The 17,553-nt window shown below is 37.4% G+C and overlaps 1 protein-coding gene across 8 annotated transcripts in view; it reads left to right on the top strand.

Annotated features, from left to right (window-relative positions):
- Window positions 1–17,553, top strand: part of ACTN2 (actinin alpha 2) — a 70,166-nt gene that overhangs the window by 28,523 nt on the left and 24,090 nt on the right. For 3 of the 8 annotated variants that reach the window (XM_068155097.1, XM_068155050.1, XM_068155078.1), the window contains exons 4-10: window positions 4,660–4,746; window positions 5,815–5,902; window positions 7,978–8,056; window positions 11,209–11,290; window positions 13,268–13,353; window positions 16,012–16,104; window positions 17,094–17,324. In XM_068155097.1, the coding sequence (XP_068011198.1) occupies window positions 4,660–4,746; window positions 5,815–5,902; window positions 7,978–8,056; window positions 11,209–11,290; window positions 13,268–13,353; window positions 16,012–16,104; window positions 17,094–17,324 (746 nt within the window). Of the gene's footprint in view, window positions 1–4,659; window positions 4,747–5,814; window positions 5,903–7,977; window positions 8,057–9,680; window positions 9,760–11,208; window positions 11,291–13,267; window positions 13,354–14,476; window positions 14,563–16,011; window positions 16,105–17,093; window positions 17,325–17,553 lie in introns of all 8 variants that reach the window. The other 5 variants (XM_068155036.1, XM_068155070.1, XM_068155061.1 and 2 more) reach the window with 3 other exon arrangements.

The following is a 17,553-nucleotide window of genomic DNA, read 5'->3' on the forward strand; positions in this document are numbered from 1 at the left end:
GGAATGGGCTGCCCAGGGAGGTGGTGGAATGAGCGTCCCTGGAGGCGTTCAAGAGGAGATTGGACATGGCACTTGGTGCCATGGTCTAGTCATGGGGTCTGTGTTGATAGGTTGGACTCGATGATCCTCGAGGTCCTTTCCAACCTAAGTTATACTGTGATGCTGTGACATGGCATTCAATGGACAGTAGAGGGTACTGAAGAGACATTTTATATGTGGAAATGAAAATTAAGAATATGGAGGCCTGTTTGATAGCTCGTGCAAAAATATTGAGAGTACAAAGGGAGGAGCAAATGAATGGTAGTTTCTGTCATATCATGCTGGGACTTTGAGGCTTCCTGACCGAAAACAGGAGTGTAGCAAGAAGAGTATCTTGTGGGACAGGGTGGTTGTTCTCACTGATCAGTTTGCACAATGTACAATTTTCACACCCAGATTGTTAGAACAAGGCTGGAGTATTTAAACCAAGGTATCTCAGCTTTTATCTGCTCCTAAAAGGAGCAGACCAGTCCTCTGCACTCCCATCTCTCCCATTTTGGCCTGCTTATTGCTGCCTATTATTACCAGAGTGCACAGACCAGGGAGTAGCACTTGAATACTTTTTATATCACCTGCAGGCAAAGCATCTGGGATAGCTCAGATCAGCTATTAAAAGCATTTAAAATAACCCTACTGTTCTCCTTGGCAGCAACTGGCATGGGTTTAGGTGCCCTGTCATAACAGTCAATCCACCCCAGGAGGGAGGCAAGAATAAGAAGCAGTAACCTCTTTCAGCTTCTCATCTAGTTGCTGCAAGGTGATGTCTGTTCATGCATTCAGTATGTCTTTCTGCACGTAACAGCAGCTGTAGCTAGTAAGCCAGGAGATTACGATTATGCTCTCATCTGTGCTTCAGGCTTCATTACTTGTTTCTGGAATTCTTAATCTGTTAAATGGAGGGACTAGAAGCAAAAATTAATTTGTTAGCATAAAAAAAAAGAGGTTTAAATTCTTGAATGGAAACACAGGAGAAAAAATCACTGCTACTGTCACAGCTTAGATGCAGAGAGAAACCTGTCATTGTAAGACATTGCACTATGTCAAGTATGGCTACACACATTAGATTACATCCATGTGGGCAGAAGCAGATAGATTCATGTGCCGTCCACTCCTACTCTAAAAGGGCTGAACACAAAGCCAAGACCAGTCATGCTTAGTGCCCTGTTAAATTTACCACATCCCCCCTACTATATTTGTTATCTAAGGCACAATGCTGTGCTGATGCAGCAATGCAGTATCACATCTGACTGGGTATAATTTCGCACTGTGGGACCTTTGGCACCAGTATGTATTTAGAGTCCCTCTGCCCCCTTGTCCTGCATACTTGCTCCCACACTCCACACCCCTACCCTATCACTTGGCCTGACAACTGTTTCTGTAACTATGCTGGAAACTATATCAGCAATATGATCTGATTTTAAAATGCGTTTCACCTCTTTCTTCTCTTTTGTTGCATTTTCTAGCATTGTTGACTAGGCAGTCATTATAGTATGAAGATGGAATGAATGCCAGCAAGGAGGCTGAGCACAGGCTCCTTAAGCTTGTAATGTTATCAAAGTGCTTAAGACTCTCTGTGAGAGCATGGGGCATGTGGGCTCATCTGCACCCATCTGCTTTGACATTCTCTGAGTTACGTAGATGTTTGGAATGCTTTTTAATTGCCAAAGCATGAAAGTTTTGTATCTAAATATGACAAGGATCATGTTTTGTTATCTGACATGATGTGTGGTAAAGAGCGTGTAGGTCTAAGGGGACCAATGGGTCTTCAAAATGTAGCCTCAAAACAAAGATTAAGCTCATGTGGAACATGAGTACAGAGTTCAATTTAGTACTTTTTTTAGGGGGGCAGGGATATTCTTTAAAACCACCATTACTATTCTGAAACTGGGTTCCTTGGAATTTCTGTGTGAGCAGGTAATCACCTTTAACTGTGATGCTCTGCAGAAGACAAGTTTAGCTACTCTGGTTTGTCTTATGGAAGAGTCTTTATCTCCACTGGTGATGAAATGAGACTAAAGAGGCAAAAAGCTAAAGCAGAATCTGTGAAAGTAATCTTTTTGATCCATTAACAGCCCACGAGTTTAAAGGTTTTTAAAAGTTCAGTAACTCCATTTGCAAGGTAATTGGCATCCTGAATGAAAAGAACCGAGATGCAGAAAATGACAGAAGATATCCAAGTATCCTGTTAGTAGGAAATACTTCTGTATTGGTTTTTTGGGAGCGGGAGAAATATTAAAGACCAGGAATCTACTATAAGTAGGTTAGAACAAACTTAAATAAATAAAGCCAAAGCAGAATTAAAAAGAAAAAAAAAAAAGGGGGAAAAGAAAAAAAGGAAACAAACCTTTGAGAACTTGCCACATTGCTTTGCTTAGCTTTTTCCCTAGACCATTTTCATTTTTTTTCCATTTCCTTTCTCTCCTTTCCTGTCCTCATAGGTCAGCAAGAATGTTTTCTCCAGAAAGATGTAGTTTTGCATACATGAGGTGTAGGATCTATGTTCCTCACAGAGTAAATAAACAGTGTTAAGAAATAGTCTTCTGTTGACCTGTAGAGGAAAATTATAGGAATTAATTAGCATTTTTCCAGACTGACTGGTACTTTGCAATGTTTAGAAACTATGTTTTCCTTCTATTAAAATATTTTTGCTTGTCTTTTAGATAAGTCCTTTTTTTGTATGTGTTTTATGCTAGCAATAGATAATGAGAAACCAAAGCTGGCAAATCACTTGAAAATTCTCCTGAGGCACTACATAGAAATTTCCCTCTTGCTCTTCCATTCTGTCTGTGTGTACATAGGGATGTGTAAACCAAACCAATGATGTAGTGATTATGCAAATCCATGAACTAATTGCTAGGCAATCAGCAATGCCTCCTGAGTATTTAAATTCATTTATTTACATTTGAAGAAGTTCTTCTTTACTGCGTATACATATTAGAGATTGGATCAAAATACAATTAAATACTTGACCGAGGAGGAGGAGGAAGGAGGAGGAGGGAGGAGGAGAGATAAGTAGCTGTGTGCCCTAATTGCCACTTGGTCTGTTTTTGAGTAAAAGAATGTAGTTTTCTGATTTGAAGAGACTTGATACCTTTTGGGGCCAGTAAGATAGTTATCATACGTGGAAGGTAGGCAAAGTCAGGAAAGAATTCTGGAAAATTAGTGTAGAACCCAAAGGAGAAAGCTGAAAAATAGCCATTCATATATAAACTTGGATTATCCTACTAACAAAGTATAGACTAATGTTGAGTGACATATTTTCTACCACATTTGTTAATTCCATAGATTCAAAGGACAGCTTCTGCTGCATACTGCTGCAGTTTAGCATGTGTCTCAAGCCTTGGAGGTGGCAGCTGCTTTGTTCTGTAAAAGTTGCCTCTGGATTCCAGCAACATTTAAGCGGAGCTACTGCATTTTCTGCTGCCATCCCTATTGGCATTTGATGTTAAATTGAGGAAATTCCTTCTGCAGCAAGTTCCTCCTGCTCCTTTTCCAGAATACTAGTGAGCCCCCAGGCAGCCACTGTTGTGCCACTCTTTGGGGAGGGCTGGATGTGACTTTAAAAGTATGGGAGCAGCTCCACTGCTCTTTTGGTGTGAGGTGACTGGAGAGGCTGTTAGCAGTTCCCCTGTCTCATTATTCCACCTCTTCCCCTTCCAGTGCAGGACCCTTCTTAGAGTCTCACTATGTTCTTATAAGTCTCTCACCATACTTTTCAGAATGATTTAACATTATCAACACCCTTAAGTGGGATGGCAGCACATTTTTTGGTGTTGAGAAATTTAAGTGGTATCAATGTTCCTGTTACTATGTGGGAGCACTGGATTCTAACTTGGCTGGTGGAAAGGACTCCCATATATGTGTGAGAAAGGTTGGAGAAAGCACTTTTGTAGTGCCCTGTATTGTAGATAGAATCAAACAGTCTTCTAACAAATTGAAACCTCAGACTTTAAAAAAAAAATAAAATTAGATTAAAGATAGTTAAATGTGCATGGGCATCAGAGCTGTAAGACATTACAGCTTTGTGGCCATATTTCCAACTGCTTGTCAGGAAGCCGCATAACTTAGTCTGTGTCTCTTGAGGTGTTCTTCATATCTAGTCTGTTCTGACACTAAAGGTAAATTTCTCAAAAAGGTCTAAACTGTATAGAAGAAATTCTGAGTACCATTTTATTAAAAATTAGTACTGTTAATGTTCAGTAGTTTCTTAAAATCTGGGGTAAGACCAAATATTCCCCCCCACCCCCAGTTCCTTTGTATTTGAAAACAGTAAGGCTGATACTGTTCAATCTTTAAATAAATATTTCCCCTCAGGCTCTGTCTAAAAAATTCAGCCTAAAAGTCAGTGTTTGAGACAGTTAAAACTGCCTGAAGAGAAACCTTTTAGCATTGAAAGGCTGAAGTTAAGATTACTTAACCTTGGCAATGTTCAGTCCTGCTGCCAGTGTAGCACAAGCATAAGGTTGTTGAAAAATGAACCCAGATGAACTCTGCTTAGATAGAGAATTATGTTAGAAATAGAAACAATTTTGTAGATACAATATATTATTTATAGAAATATATTATTAAAATAAAGCAGAAACCACATTCTAAATACTACTCTGCTTTTTTTCACCTTAGAAATTGTTGATGGCAATGTGAAAATGACACTGGGTATGATCTGGACTATCATCCTTCGCTTTGCCATTCAGGATATTTCAGTGGAAGGTAATACTATTGCTACTATGCTAAACAGGAAATTTGTTTAAGAGTATTTTTATATGAATTGTGCACAAGTTGGATGAATGTTTAAAAAATGAATTAGTTTTCACAGTGAATTATACTGCAAGTTCCCTACCTAGTGAAAAAATCAGTTTCTGGAGGGAAAAAGTAATTACTTTTATCCTGTCAGAGACCTCGAGCCACCTTAACACAGAAGTTCTGGGCATGTGTCTCAGTTATGGAGATAGAAACATGCCTGTTTTTCAGAGCTTTGGTGGCCCAAAACTGTGCTCTACCCTGCATGGTGGTCCTATTTAAAACATACTTTTTTAGTCCCATCTATTTATCATATTCTGTGCAAATATTATCTGACTATATCTTTCTTCTTTCTATACCTTTTTTTTCCCACACTGCTTCAGATTTTATTCTTAATTCCCAGTTGGTTACTGTCTCCAGAAAGTATATTGTAGTTACAGTATACTTTAAATTTGGTCTGTGTTCTGAAAAGTAGAATTTGAGAAACTAGTCTCAATTTTCAATAAAATTAAGCTCTGCATACTGCGCTACCTATAATTTGGAGGACATTAAATGTGTACATAAGGAACTATTTGATCTTTTCTGTCCTTTGCTTTTGCATTCAGATGCATTCAGGGGCACACAGAGTTTAGATAATGAAAGTATTTCTTCAGCAAATGGACAGAGTCTACAGCCCTGTTTCATGTAGTCACCAACACAGTCTTGTATGCCTATTTCTATTCTGTTTGTATTGGGTATTTTCCTCCAAATATATATTCTGCTATCCAACAAAATATAATTTCTTAATCTTCTAATATCCTAGAATTACTATGCAGGCTGAGACTCTAGTCTTAAGTTGTTCCAGTTGAGCTGCCCTCTGTGTCCTAATTGAGCCCATTAGTCCTTTTGTATGAGTATCTTTTAGGATTAAATATTGGCTTGTGCCAACAAGTTTCAAGTTTTCAAGGTGGCTGACTACATTTACGAAGACAAAATAATAAATACTTGAGCACTTTCAACATTGTTCCTTTATTTTTTACTACCTGATGTCTTTTACAGAGACCTCTGCCAAAGAAGGGCTGCTGCTGTGGTGTCAAAGGAAAACTGCTCCTTACAGAAATGTGAACATTCAGAACTTCCATCTTAGGTAAACTTCCATTATTTCAAAGGGTATTAGCAGTCAATAATATTTTAGGTCATTTTTCCCCACCATTGTGTAGGTATATATTTTACAGGAGCTTTTTACTCTTGCCTGTTAACTAGATTTTTTTTTTTTCAAATTCTCTTGCTCTGTCTTCAAAGTCTTATTTTGATTAACCTTTGGCATTATTTACCATGGCTTCTCCAGATACTATTTAACAGAAAAAGAATTGCTACTACATACAGAATGACCATATTACATTATTGGAATCCTTGATATATGAGAATATACTAATGATGCAGCATAGTGACTTGGTGACTTGGCAAATGACTGCTTCAAATGTGAGCCACTCTAGACTGTTCTTGGCAACAATACCAATGTGTTGAGCATGCAAATATATCATTATATTGAATCAGTCTTTATTGTTTTGCAAGATAACTATAAATAAGGAGTCAAAAGTGCACTCAATACACAACAGCAGCACTTTAAACACATTTGTTTTCCGAATCAGGATTGTTACTTAATGGGGAAAATTTAGTCAAGCTCCCAGACCATACGCGGGCTGCCTGATCTGCGGATTTCACTGGGCTAGTTCCTGTAGCTCTGCCAGTGACACCCCCGCCCCCCCACTAAACTACAGGACTTGCCAATTACACTGTTTAAGCATGTGATCTTGCCTTCCTTGAAATCCTTGTAGTACTTACAACAAGAGCTCCATGACAGTGTTTTGGTGTTCTAAGTTAATTCTGCAGCTGCAGCACCTTAAGGACATGTAGTGATAGAAAAGATACAGATCACATATGCATCTATGGATAAACAGAATGTTTGATTTACAGTCCCTGTATTGCCTTTAAGAGATCTGAAATTTGTTATGTGCTATTTTCCTTGAATATATAGAGGTATATTTCTATAGATCTTTATATGGATGTAGAGTATGCTGTAAGTTAGGATATCGAATCTTAGTGTGTATACATACATATGCTGATCTGATACATGGTATGGGGAACACATCTTGAATGGAAATACCTTGATTAATGTTTGAGTTAATAAATTCTTACTTTACAAGGGGTTGTCAAGATCATTTTAGTCTTTCCCTTTTGGAAAAAATGATTTTGTTTGTTTCAGGTACCTTGATTAATGTTTGAGTTCATCAGCTCTTACTTTACAAGGGGTTCTCCAGATCATTTTAGTCTATACCTTCTGGGAAAAATGTTTTTGTTTGTTTCATGCTCATTTGTTTTCAGTTTTACCTTCTGGATGGTTTTATATTACATAATGTATGTGTATTTTGCTTAATTGTATTACATTTTTATTGTAGATGATTGTGTTACTTGGAGGATCTACCTAGACATCTCAGTGACAGGGATTCTAGCAGCCTTAAAATGCTTAGTATCACATCCTTACTGCACCGGATAAGACCTCAAACTCATAGACACAGTGATTACATAAAGTGTTTGCAAAAAGTATCTTCCAGAATAATTGCTTCTGGCTGAAAGGAACCTCTCATAATCTCTCCAAATAGATGTTTTTAGTATCTCTGTTCATTATCTATTCTTGCCTAGAAAGGCAGTAGGGCTGAAGTCACACTGATGTGTATATTTAGATCTACACTCAGAATGAAGCTGTCATATGTATAAGCTGATTTGTGACTTCTGTGAGCACATGGTTGTATCAGTAAAGTTGTCTGAAATAACTGACATATAAAAAGCCAGCTGCTTCAGCAAATTTAAGTAATTGCAGGTTTGCTCTGCTTTTATATTTTCACAAACATGCTCTAAGTGTAATTGGAGATTTAACTCTGAGCTATCCTGAAACACTGCACAAATTAAATAGTTGAAGTCAGGAACTGTTGCACATATTGTACACTGCTTAGAAAATATGGATGCCTTGAGTGTGTGTGAACTGTAAGATACATACTACAATAAAAAAAAAAAAAGTACAGTAACAGGAAAGCTCAGAGGGCTGAGAGTTTGCAGAACGTGTCAGGATTTGACAGGATTTTAAGGCTTGAGCAAGGATCAAACTGTAAAATGCCATGATTTTATTAACTCATTTTTTCCATTCTATTTTTTGTTGTAAAGCTGGAAAGATGGCCTTGGATTATGTGCACTTATCCACAGACACCGACCTGATCTTATTGACTACTCCAAGCTAAATAAGGTCATCAGTCTGGGGGGTACAGCATGCTGTCCTGCAGTGATTTGGCTCACTTCTGGTTTGCTTAGCATGTTTTCTAAAAGGCAAGCTGAGGAGTGCATACTAATTCTGACTGCCTATCTAAGCTCCCTCCAAAAGACTGTTACATGCAGGAGGGGATCTCATGACTGTCCTGTGTCCTTCTTTCCATCCCATTATGATGACTCCAGCATTTAACTGCAAATAATCTGGTTCTCAGCTGCCAGGTAGTTGATGAAGGTCTTTTATGCTGCCGCATAGAGACATTAAATCAAATACATTGCAATTCTCCGTTCACCACTGATAGTGTTGTACAGTCCATTCTGTTTTGTATGTGGTGTCAGTGACAGTAGATTGCAGAGCAGTAAACAGTGATGTGATGAATAACCTTAAAGTTCCTTATAATAAACATTATCCTTGTTAATTTATGTTATGCAATAAATTACTAGTCTTACATAGAAAATATTCACCAACCATACTTCTACCTATACTTCCAGACAAGTAGAAATAAAGCTGATATCCTAATGTCCTTAGGTAGTGCCTCAAGGAAATTACAAAACTATTTTATTACAGTGTGCTACTCATGGCAAAACGCACCTTTTCTAGAAGATACCACTTTGGTTTGAGAGGGAGGAATGAGGAGCAAATAATAATGTCAGAATTTCAGGGTTTCATTACTGAAGAATAAAACCTAGAAAGAAAATTGTGTGTTCTTATTGTACATTAGCTCTCACTACATATGTACTATTGTCTGCTCTCTGGAACGAATGCATCTTGAGGTCTCGTATAAGAATCAGTGAAACAGAAAACTTAAGCATGGTTTTAATTAGTTGAGTGCAACTTCTTATTGATGTGAAGAACTGGTAAAGCATAGTTCCATTCCATACCTTTCCATTCCAAATTGATTTTACTAGTGGAATCAACTTCCATCAGAAAGCTATTGATGACAGGGAAAAGATAATTAGTTACATGAAAATATTTGAAAATGTCTATATATGTTAAATTTATGCTGGGGTCCCCAAGGTGTGCAGTGATGAAAATTAAATGAACTTATTCCTAAGCTCATAAGATTTTAATTTACGCAATTTTAAGACAACTGCAGATCTGAACCAAAGGGCAAAATATTAGTCATCAACACCAACTTGTTCTCTCATTTTGCATACAAAGTTTCATACAGATAAACTAATGGAATGACTAAGCTACCTGTTCCTGGGTACATGTGCTTCAGCATGGCGTAAACAAGTTGGTTTGATTGAGTTTGTGCTTTGAGAAGTGATACACAGTACTAAAGAACTTAACAGTATAATACATATGAGCGCTGAGAAAAAGGAATAGAACATAAGCAGATCTGCATCAGCATTACTATTTCCCTCTTAGAGCTTTCCAAAATAAGAACAGGTCAGGTTTCACACTGAGGCTCAGCTGTGGCACGTAAAGCACATGCAGAAAAAAACCTAAAATAGATCTTGCTTTTCTGACCTGGCTGTGTTTGATTGACTGCTCATTTTGGTTACATTAACAGCTGCCTTGGTGTCTTGTTTCATGGTTTCTTATCTCCTGCATGCTGTCCTTTCCTTTCCCCACTAATGTGCTTTGTGTGAACTTATAGCTGGAAAAATGGCCTTGCTTTCAACGCCCTTATCCATAGACACAGGCCTGATCTTCTTGACTATGACAAGTTAGATGAGGTATTTCTTTAGCTGTAGCAGAGATTTTTAGTTACTGTAGTTTGTAGTTTTGTTTAAAAGGATGGATGATAAGCATCTCCAATTATTCAGTAGTTGCTATAATATTAAACGAATCCTTTATCAGTGAAACACTGTTTATTCATGTACTCAATACCAAGCACACAAACAGGAGGTGCTCATCACTCATCCATAGCAAGTGTTTTCACTTAGTCAGTTGTTCTCATTTCGATTCAGGGCATTTTTGTCGCATTTAATTTCAGTCAGAGTTTTTATGTACGTATTTAGTAAATGTATTGCTCACGGTGTCTTGTGTAATAGCAAAAAGAAGTTGGGGTTTTTAAAATACTGTCTACATTTTAAGTTTCTCTTAGTGATGCACAAAACTGCTAAATGATGATAGAGTAAGAACTAATGAATAGAGTCTTTGTATTCTATTATACCCAAATTAGGCTTCAAAATTTACAGTGTCCTTCATAACATGTTTCATTGAACCTGCAGCTTTTAAAGGAAAGGCTATCCAGTATGATATGTTTATAGGAAGACGTGTCACAAACATTACTACTTAATGATTCCTGGTATATGTAAGTGCATGAAGAGCAGAATTTGTGTCCTGTTTTTCCAACCTCTCTCTGTAGTCATTGATATTGTTCAGAGTGGCTATGATCATCTAGCAGTTTTTGAATACGTGAGAATAATAATAACATTAATGGTGTGACCTGCCATTTCATATGAGAATTTTCTCTCCAAGATGTTGTGGAAAGGCTGCATTAAGGACAGTCCTAATCTGACAAGCTTTTGCATTGCCAACAGTAACTGTAGGGCAAGATAAGAAATTGTATGCTGCTTATCTGAATTGTGCTCATTGTTTGGTTTCTCTTTCCTTCTTGAATTTCCACAACTCTAAAGTTCAGTTTATAGAAACAAGTACAGATTTGTCTGTCCAAGCCCAAACTGGGCATGTCTTGCTCCTTCTGGAGAAATATTCATCTGTCTGTGCTTGTGGTTCTGACAAACAAAGAACTTGGTAGAAATCATATCCCTATAATGTAATGCATAAGAGGTATAAAAACATGTAGGACTAGCTTGGTGATGATGGCCTAGTGTAAACCCACTAGACCAGTGGCCTTGACTATATGTATTACTGCTGTACTTAATTCAGAATTACCTCAAATTTATGTGTACACTACATACATTGTCTATGCTCCTGCCCAGAATATATTTGCAGCAGAGTCCTAATGGTACAGAATAGCTTACTACTGGTTTCTTTTGAAAGTAAAGTGGAAGATAGACCAAAAGTTCATATACTTGTATTCTGCTTTTTGAAGTACAACAGTTGTGACTCTAGTTTACAGTTGTGAAAAACATGATAAGTTTTAGTGTACTTACTGTAGTCTTCCTTCAAGGAAAAAATTCCACCTTTGACTAGTTGTATTTTCATCTTTAATGCAGGATGACCCCATAGGAAATATCAACCTTGCCATGGAAATTGCTGAGAAGCATTTGGATATCCCCAAGATGTTGGATGCAGAAGGTGAGAGTTGTGTCTTACTGCAGTTTGTGTTACTTGCAAACAGTAGACAGTAAAACTTTTTTATTTTGCACCTAGCAAATTTTCAACATTCCTTCTATAGGAATCATAATGGAACAACCTGCTTTGCTTTCCTTCTTGTTCACCATTTATTTGATAATTACACTCACTTCTGGCCTCATTCTTTATTATTTGTTAAATGTTTATATTTATTATAGTACTTTGGGCCCTAACCTCAGCAGAGAATCAGAAGATAATCCTTGTCTTTAAGAAATCAAAATCTAAGTCTAATAAAGGGAAATACTATGTCAGCAACTTAAAGCATATTCACTTCCTTAAAATGTTTAAATGAGAGAACTAGAAATAGAAGTACAGAATTTTCAAAATATACTAGCAGCATGATCTGTGTGGAAGAGAGCTAGGTTGAGGGAAGCATTTTGGGGGATTTATTGTAAACCTTTTGCAGTGATAGTTTTAACAAATGGTTTCTTATTTAGTTCATACCAAAATCATTAGAGCTTGCTGATAAATAACAAGGAAATATTCATTAAAGTTCCCTGAATTTCTTCAAGACAACCAATACATTTGGTACTCCAGGCAAAAAATGGTGCCAAAATACTGGAATTTGCCTATATTAGTTCAAAGCATTCTTTTCCAAGTATTCAGAAAAGTTAGGCCAATGCAGGGTGATTTGGAAAATCCAGGCTGAAACCTTGCCATTGAGGTGGTTTCCTGGTTTCACCTTTATACTTCAAAAGTAATTGTTTTCATTTTTTAAAATTGCACTTTCCCTTTCAAGCACCCCTTTATTATTTTACTCTGAAATACTGTACAAGGAATAAACAGAAGTGCTACCTCCTTAGCAATGAACACCTCCTACTATCATTCTCCTTCTCTCATTTTTTCTCTTCACATACCATGTATGAAATCTTTTTCCTTCCTTACCAGATTTTCCACGCGTTCTAGACCTTATCTTACTATTCTTAATCTTGGCAGGTGAGGGTGACATGAAACTATACTTCTTCTTATACCTTCTAAGTATTCACCATTGCTTTTTACTCAGTTTGCTGCCACTATGTTTGTTCTCAATAGAAACTTTGCAAAGTTTTGTTCACAACTCTGAAGTAGAAAATCAGCAAGTACGTTTGTCCTGAATTCAGAAATCTCACTCTTAATGTTGGAAATTGTTACCTCATTCCTTGGTCTTTTCACGCCAGTATCTTCTCACTCTTTGCACCTTCTACTAGCATCATTCATCTGTACTCATCTGTAACTGATGTAAACTCTCCTTTTCCTGCCTTTCTGTTAGGTTTTGGGAAGGTCTGTGTTTACCAATGTACTCATACCTTGATTGCACCCTCTCTATACTTTTAACTGCCATAATAGAGACAAAGCTATCTGCTGCCAAGCCAAACTCTTATGTGATGTATGCTGTTAACTAAAAAGGCAGACACTCACAAAGGTTGCAAAACTGCTACTCTTCAAGATTTTCTCAACACAAAATGTATTTTTGAAGGACTGCAGGAGTTCAACAGGTTGCCAATATATATCAATATCCTGTCAGTCACAGGGATCCTGTGCTAATGTACACTGCACTAACTCCTGTTTTGTGGCTGTGTTTAACTCTGGAATAATACTAGTTATTTAGATGAAGCTGCTTTGGAGTGACAATGAAGCTGAACCCAGCAGATCTGCTATCCATGCCATCTGCTTGGAAGTTTTCACAAGCCAGAAGGTAGCAATAGCCTTCTGTGTAGTCTCAGCCTTCAGATGTTTTGTCATTTCAGAGAGTTACACCTTTTCCATTTATGCAGTCCCAACCTCAGGTAGTTTTGCACTGATATCAATAAACAGCTGCAACCTGAATAATGCTATATTTATTTTGAATCCTTACAGCACTGAGGTGGCATAATCAAGCCTGATCTGATCGAAATACCATGTGAGAATTTCTGAGCAGTTAACCCTCTTCTCTCTACACAGATGTAGTAAACACTGCCAGACCTGATGAAAGAGCCATTATGACTTATGTTTCCTGTTACTACCATGCATTTGCTGGTGCTCAGAAGGTGAGACTGTAGAAGATGGATCAGATCTCATCGTTCACCTTCTGTCTTGTTTCCTTCTGCAATTTTTCCTCTTCTGATCTTTTGCTCACTAGTTACTAGGATAGCATCTTAGAGCTGAGCTCATTTCCTGTTGCTTGATTTTTCTGGGAGCCACTTTCTTGGTACAGCCAGTAGTAGTCTGTTCATTTGTTCCATAGAAGCAAACCTCATCTTCTGCATATTTACTAATAATATCCAGTAGGTTTTAGGCATCTGGTTACTGAGTGGGATAGAGGATATTATTCTCTTTAATTAAACTTGTGTTCATTCATTTAAATCACCTTTAAAAATTCAAGATGAATAAAAGCTTATAGTGAAAAGCCAATTTCAATAGCAGAATGCCATCTTTTTTTTTGTCCCTCCTGGATATTATTCTTGCTACAGATGTGAAAATCATTGTAACAGATGCTAAGAAAATAAACCCTTCTCTTATACTTTCAGGATTGTTTAAAAAAATGTTAAATGCTCAATGGTAAGTACAAGCAGCAACATAAAACATTGCTGCTGTGCAAAATAGACACAGAAACATACACAGACATCTCAGATCAGCTCTGGAATTGTGTCCTAATGAAAAGAAGGAAAAATTTAAACAGCAAGGCAGTAGAGTTGGACATATTTCAGGTATTACTAATATAAATAATCTGGTATATAATTGCTAAGGTTATAACTAATCTGTGTGCAACTTCCAGAGAACATCTCTCCAGATAAAAATGCAGTCTTTTCTTTCCTGTATTGTAGTCAAAACCTCCCCGCATTCTAAGTCACCACACATACGTGTGTCAATTCTTTAGCAGATAGTCCTGGTAAAATTAAGGTCATTCCCCCTGTGACAGTACTGCAGGATCAAGTGTATTTAAAAAATTCCACCTCTTTGTAACAGCTTATGTTGAATTTCCAGTGTTTTATTCTGTCAGCACCCATCAATATAACACTAAATTTATTGCAGGTTTATCTCTAGAATACAGAACTATGGACAAGATAACAATCAGAATGACACTATCTTGTGCTTTTATTTATTCATCCTGTTTTCTACTCCTCGACTCTTTTTTTTTTGTTTGTTTTAATTTCTTCCCCCCTCTTGTAGATATTGTGAACACTCCTAAACCCGATGAGAGAGCTATCATGACATATGTGTCCTGCTTCTACCATGCTTTTGCTGGAGCAGAGCAGGTATTAATCAATTGTCCCTTCAGGTTGCTGTGTTTTTGACTGACTGTTTCACATTGCCACTAGTTTATTAAAACCCCCCAAATTTAGTACTTTGTGGTTTTAATTAACAATTGCAAGTATTATTTGGTACTAATACTTGTTTTTAACCAACACTTGAACCTGTTTTAGTCAAATGTTGTGTAGCAAGTTGAACTTCTTTAATTCCAACGAACATTCCCATTTCTCATTTTGGGTCTTTAATTGCTGATTATAAAGACTATTTCAGAAAAAATATATTTGAAGATACTGCGAAATGGAGCTATTTGTTGGTACCTCAACATCTTACATTTGCTACATAAAAAAATGCTTGAGTTTTGGGAATTGAGACTATTCTAGACTTACTCAGTATGAGTAGTAGTTTAAGGTTAGATTTTTCAAAGTAGCATAGAGATGCAGAAAGGCACAGAAGACATCCAAGACAGTATTTGTGCCTAGTTCCCACTAAAACCAATGGAATAATTTGTGGATCAAAGTACTAGTATAAAAGGCAAGAAGAACATCAGCAAATCTGTCATACAGGATGAGATTATCACTTCTAAATGTGGCGTTTCCCACTGTTCTTCTGCATACATTTCTAGCCTACAAGTGAACATAACCCAACTGATGTGTAAAAATAAACCCAAACCAAACAAAACCCAGCTCTCAAAGTAGCTGATATTTTTCCTGCATTCTCACAATTTAATTTCCTTTCCTATCTGGAAGACCGTATCAGCATAGTTATGTTGTTGTGCCCTCTTGTTTCTGGGTGTAAGGAGGTGCCACATACTCCATGCAAGAGTCTACACATGTATTTATTTGATTAGATATATTCCAGACTTATATTTGTATGAAATTATAGATCTGTGATGTCAACCTATTAATATACATTTTAAACATGGCAAAGCTACACAGTACCTTCACAACTAGATTTGTCAGGAGGTTTGCTGTCATTAGTTGAACTGCATGTATTCTTAAGGGTATGTGGTGTGCAGATATATAGAGTGGTCTGGGACTTCTGAATTGCACAGGGCATCTTTCTGATGTGACTAACAAAACTAATGCTTCTTTTGGTGTGATTATAAAATAAAAACAACCTAATAGGATAACTCTGAAGAATTATTTAAGTCATCTTTGAAAAGAAGAGATTTATTAGACAATTAAAATGTCAGTGGGAAATTCCCCCTTGCATAACTAGGTTTCATTGTACAAAAAGGTGGCTTCTGAGCTGATCTGTGCCTTATTCAGGCCATTGGAATTTGTGACTACAGAAGGAAGGTAAATATATATCTAAGTAACCTAAGTGCATAAATCACCAACTATAAAATGATGTGATTTTTATTTGCAGCAGCACATTCTCCCTATTTCTCCAAGCCTGTACCTTTCTCAGGGTATGTTTATGAATATGACCTGTTTATCTGTTGTGTTTTACAGGCTGAGACTGCAGCTAACCGGATCTGTAAGGTGCTTGCTGTGAATCAGGAAAATGAGAGGTTGATGGAAGAGTATGAGAGACTAGCAAGTGAGGTAAAACCAGCTATATTTGTGACATGGAGATAATTATGTTAGTGAAACACTACAAGCTTAAAGGTTCATGCACTCTCTGTAAAACAGCACATTTGAGACACTATAAGGGTAAATCTTCACAGTGGTAGGATACAAAACTCAGTTGCCTAAGATGTCAAGGTTTGGGCGAATCCTTTGCCACAGACTTCCTGTGTGACTTCCAGCAAGTCGCATAGTCTCATTCATTTGCCAAAAAGGGTGTTTTGAGGACTGTCATCTATTTGCCCCAAGGCCAAGCTTTCTTTCTCTGTAATCTCCAGATATAGCCATCTTTGACCATATGGAACATACACGATCCTGTCACTCCATGCAAGCGAGTTGGCTTTGTGTACTGCAAAGCACACCTGGACAGGGCCTGTCAGGGTGTTCACAGCAGCAATTGAATGAAGAAGGGGTCATATTGTGTGCTTTCCTGGTAAATGGAAAATTTGTTGAGTCAGGACTACAGGTGTGTAGTCCACAAGTGAGAGCTCTGGTCTTTAATGCATACCTGCATAAACATACTAGGTTCATAGACACAAAGACATTAGTGCTCCAGTGGCACTAAGGCACTTTTAAATGAAGATTTGTCTATGAACTGTGTTACTTGAGTGCTGTCTGTCCTGGTCTCGTGACTACTTGAGACATACGCACTAATACTTTTGAACATGGCAAGTGATTTGGGGTAACTCAAGTTTTGAGTAATTAGCTACCGACACCTTACATGTATGGTCATCTTTCTGAAAACCAGGATATCCCTAGAAATACCTAGAATTTCTTGGCAAATCAATTAACAAAGTATTGTTTGGCTTTGGAAATCTTGAGCTCACTTGCCACTAAGGCACTGGTACAGATTGTAGTCAGTAATACTAAAATGGAGCAAACTTGGTTAGGATTTCTGTATTCAATATTATCATTATTTGGTTGCTTTTCTGTTGCCTGTATTTCAATTGTTTGTCTGGGTTTGAAAGCTTTTAGAATGGATTCGCCGGACAATTCCTTGGCTGGAAAACAGGACCCCAGAAAAAACAATGCAGGCTATGCAGAAGAAATTAGAGGATTTCCGGGACTACCGCCGCAAACACAAACCTCCCAAAGTCCAAGAGAAATGTCAGCTGGAGATCAACTTCAACACCCTGCAGACAAAACTGAGAATCAGCAATCGTCCAGCTTTCATGCCATCAGAGGGAAAAATGGTTTCAGTAAGTAAAGAAGGCATTGATATTCTGCTCTTCTTTTTGTCAGCGTTCTCAAAAAAATTTCAACATGAAGGACTGAAATGCCATTTTAAGGCAGCCTCAGAAACTTCAGTTAGTTGCACTTCATCAATATGAAACCACTCGTTTTACACATTCCCTTTGATTTTAAGATCTTGCTTTTACTGGAGCATGCTTCTGACTCTTTGAAGGCTTTCCCCAAGTGCAAATTATC

The sequence above is a fragment of the Melanerpes formicivorus genome, unplaced genomic scaffold, assembly GCF_026170545.1.
Source record: "Melanerpes formicivorus ecotype bairdi unplaced genomic scaffold, bMelFor1.0.p_v2 SCAF_2, whole genome shotgun sequence".
NCBI lineage: Eukaryota > Metazoa > Chordata > Aves > Piciformes > Picidae > Melanerpes > Melanerpes formicivorus.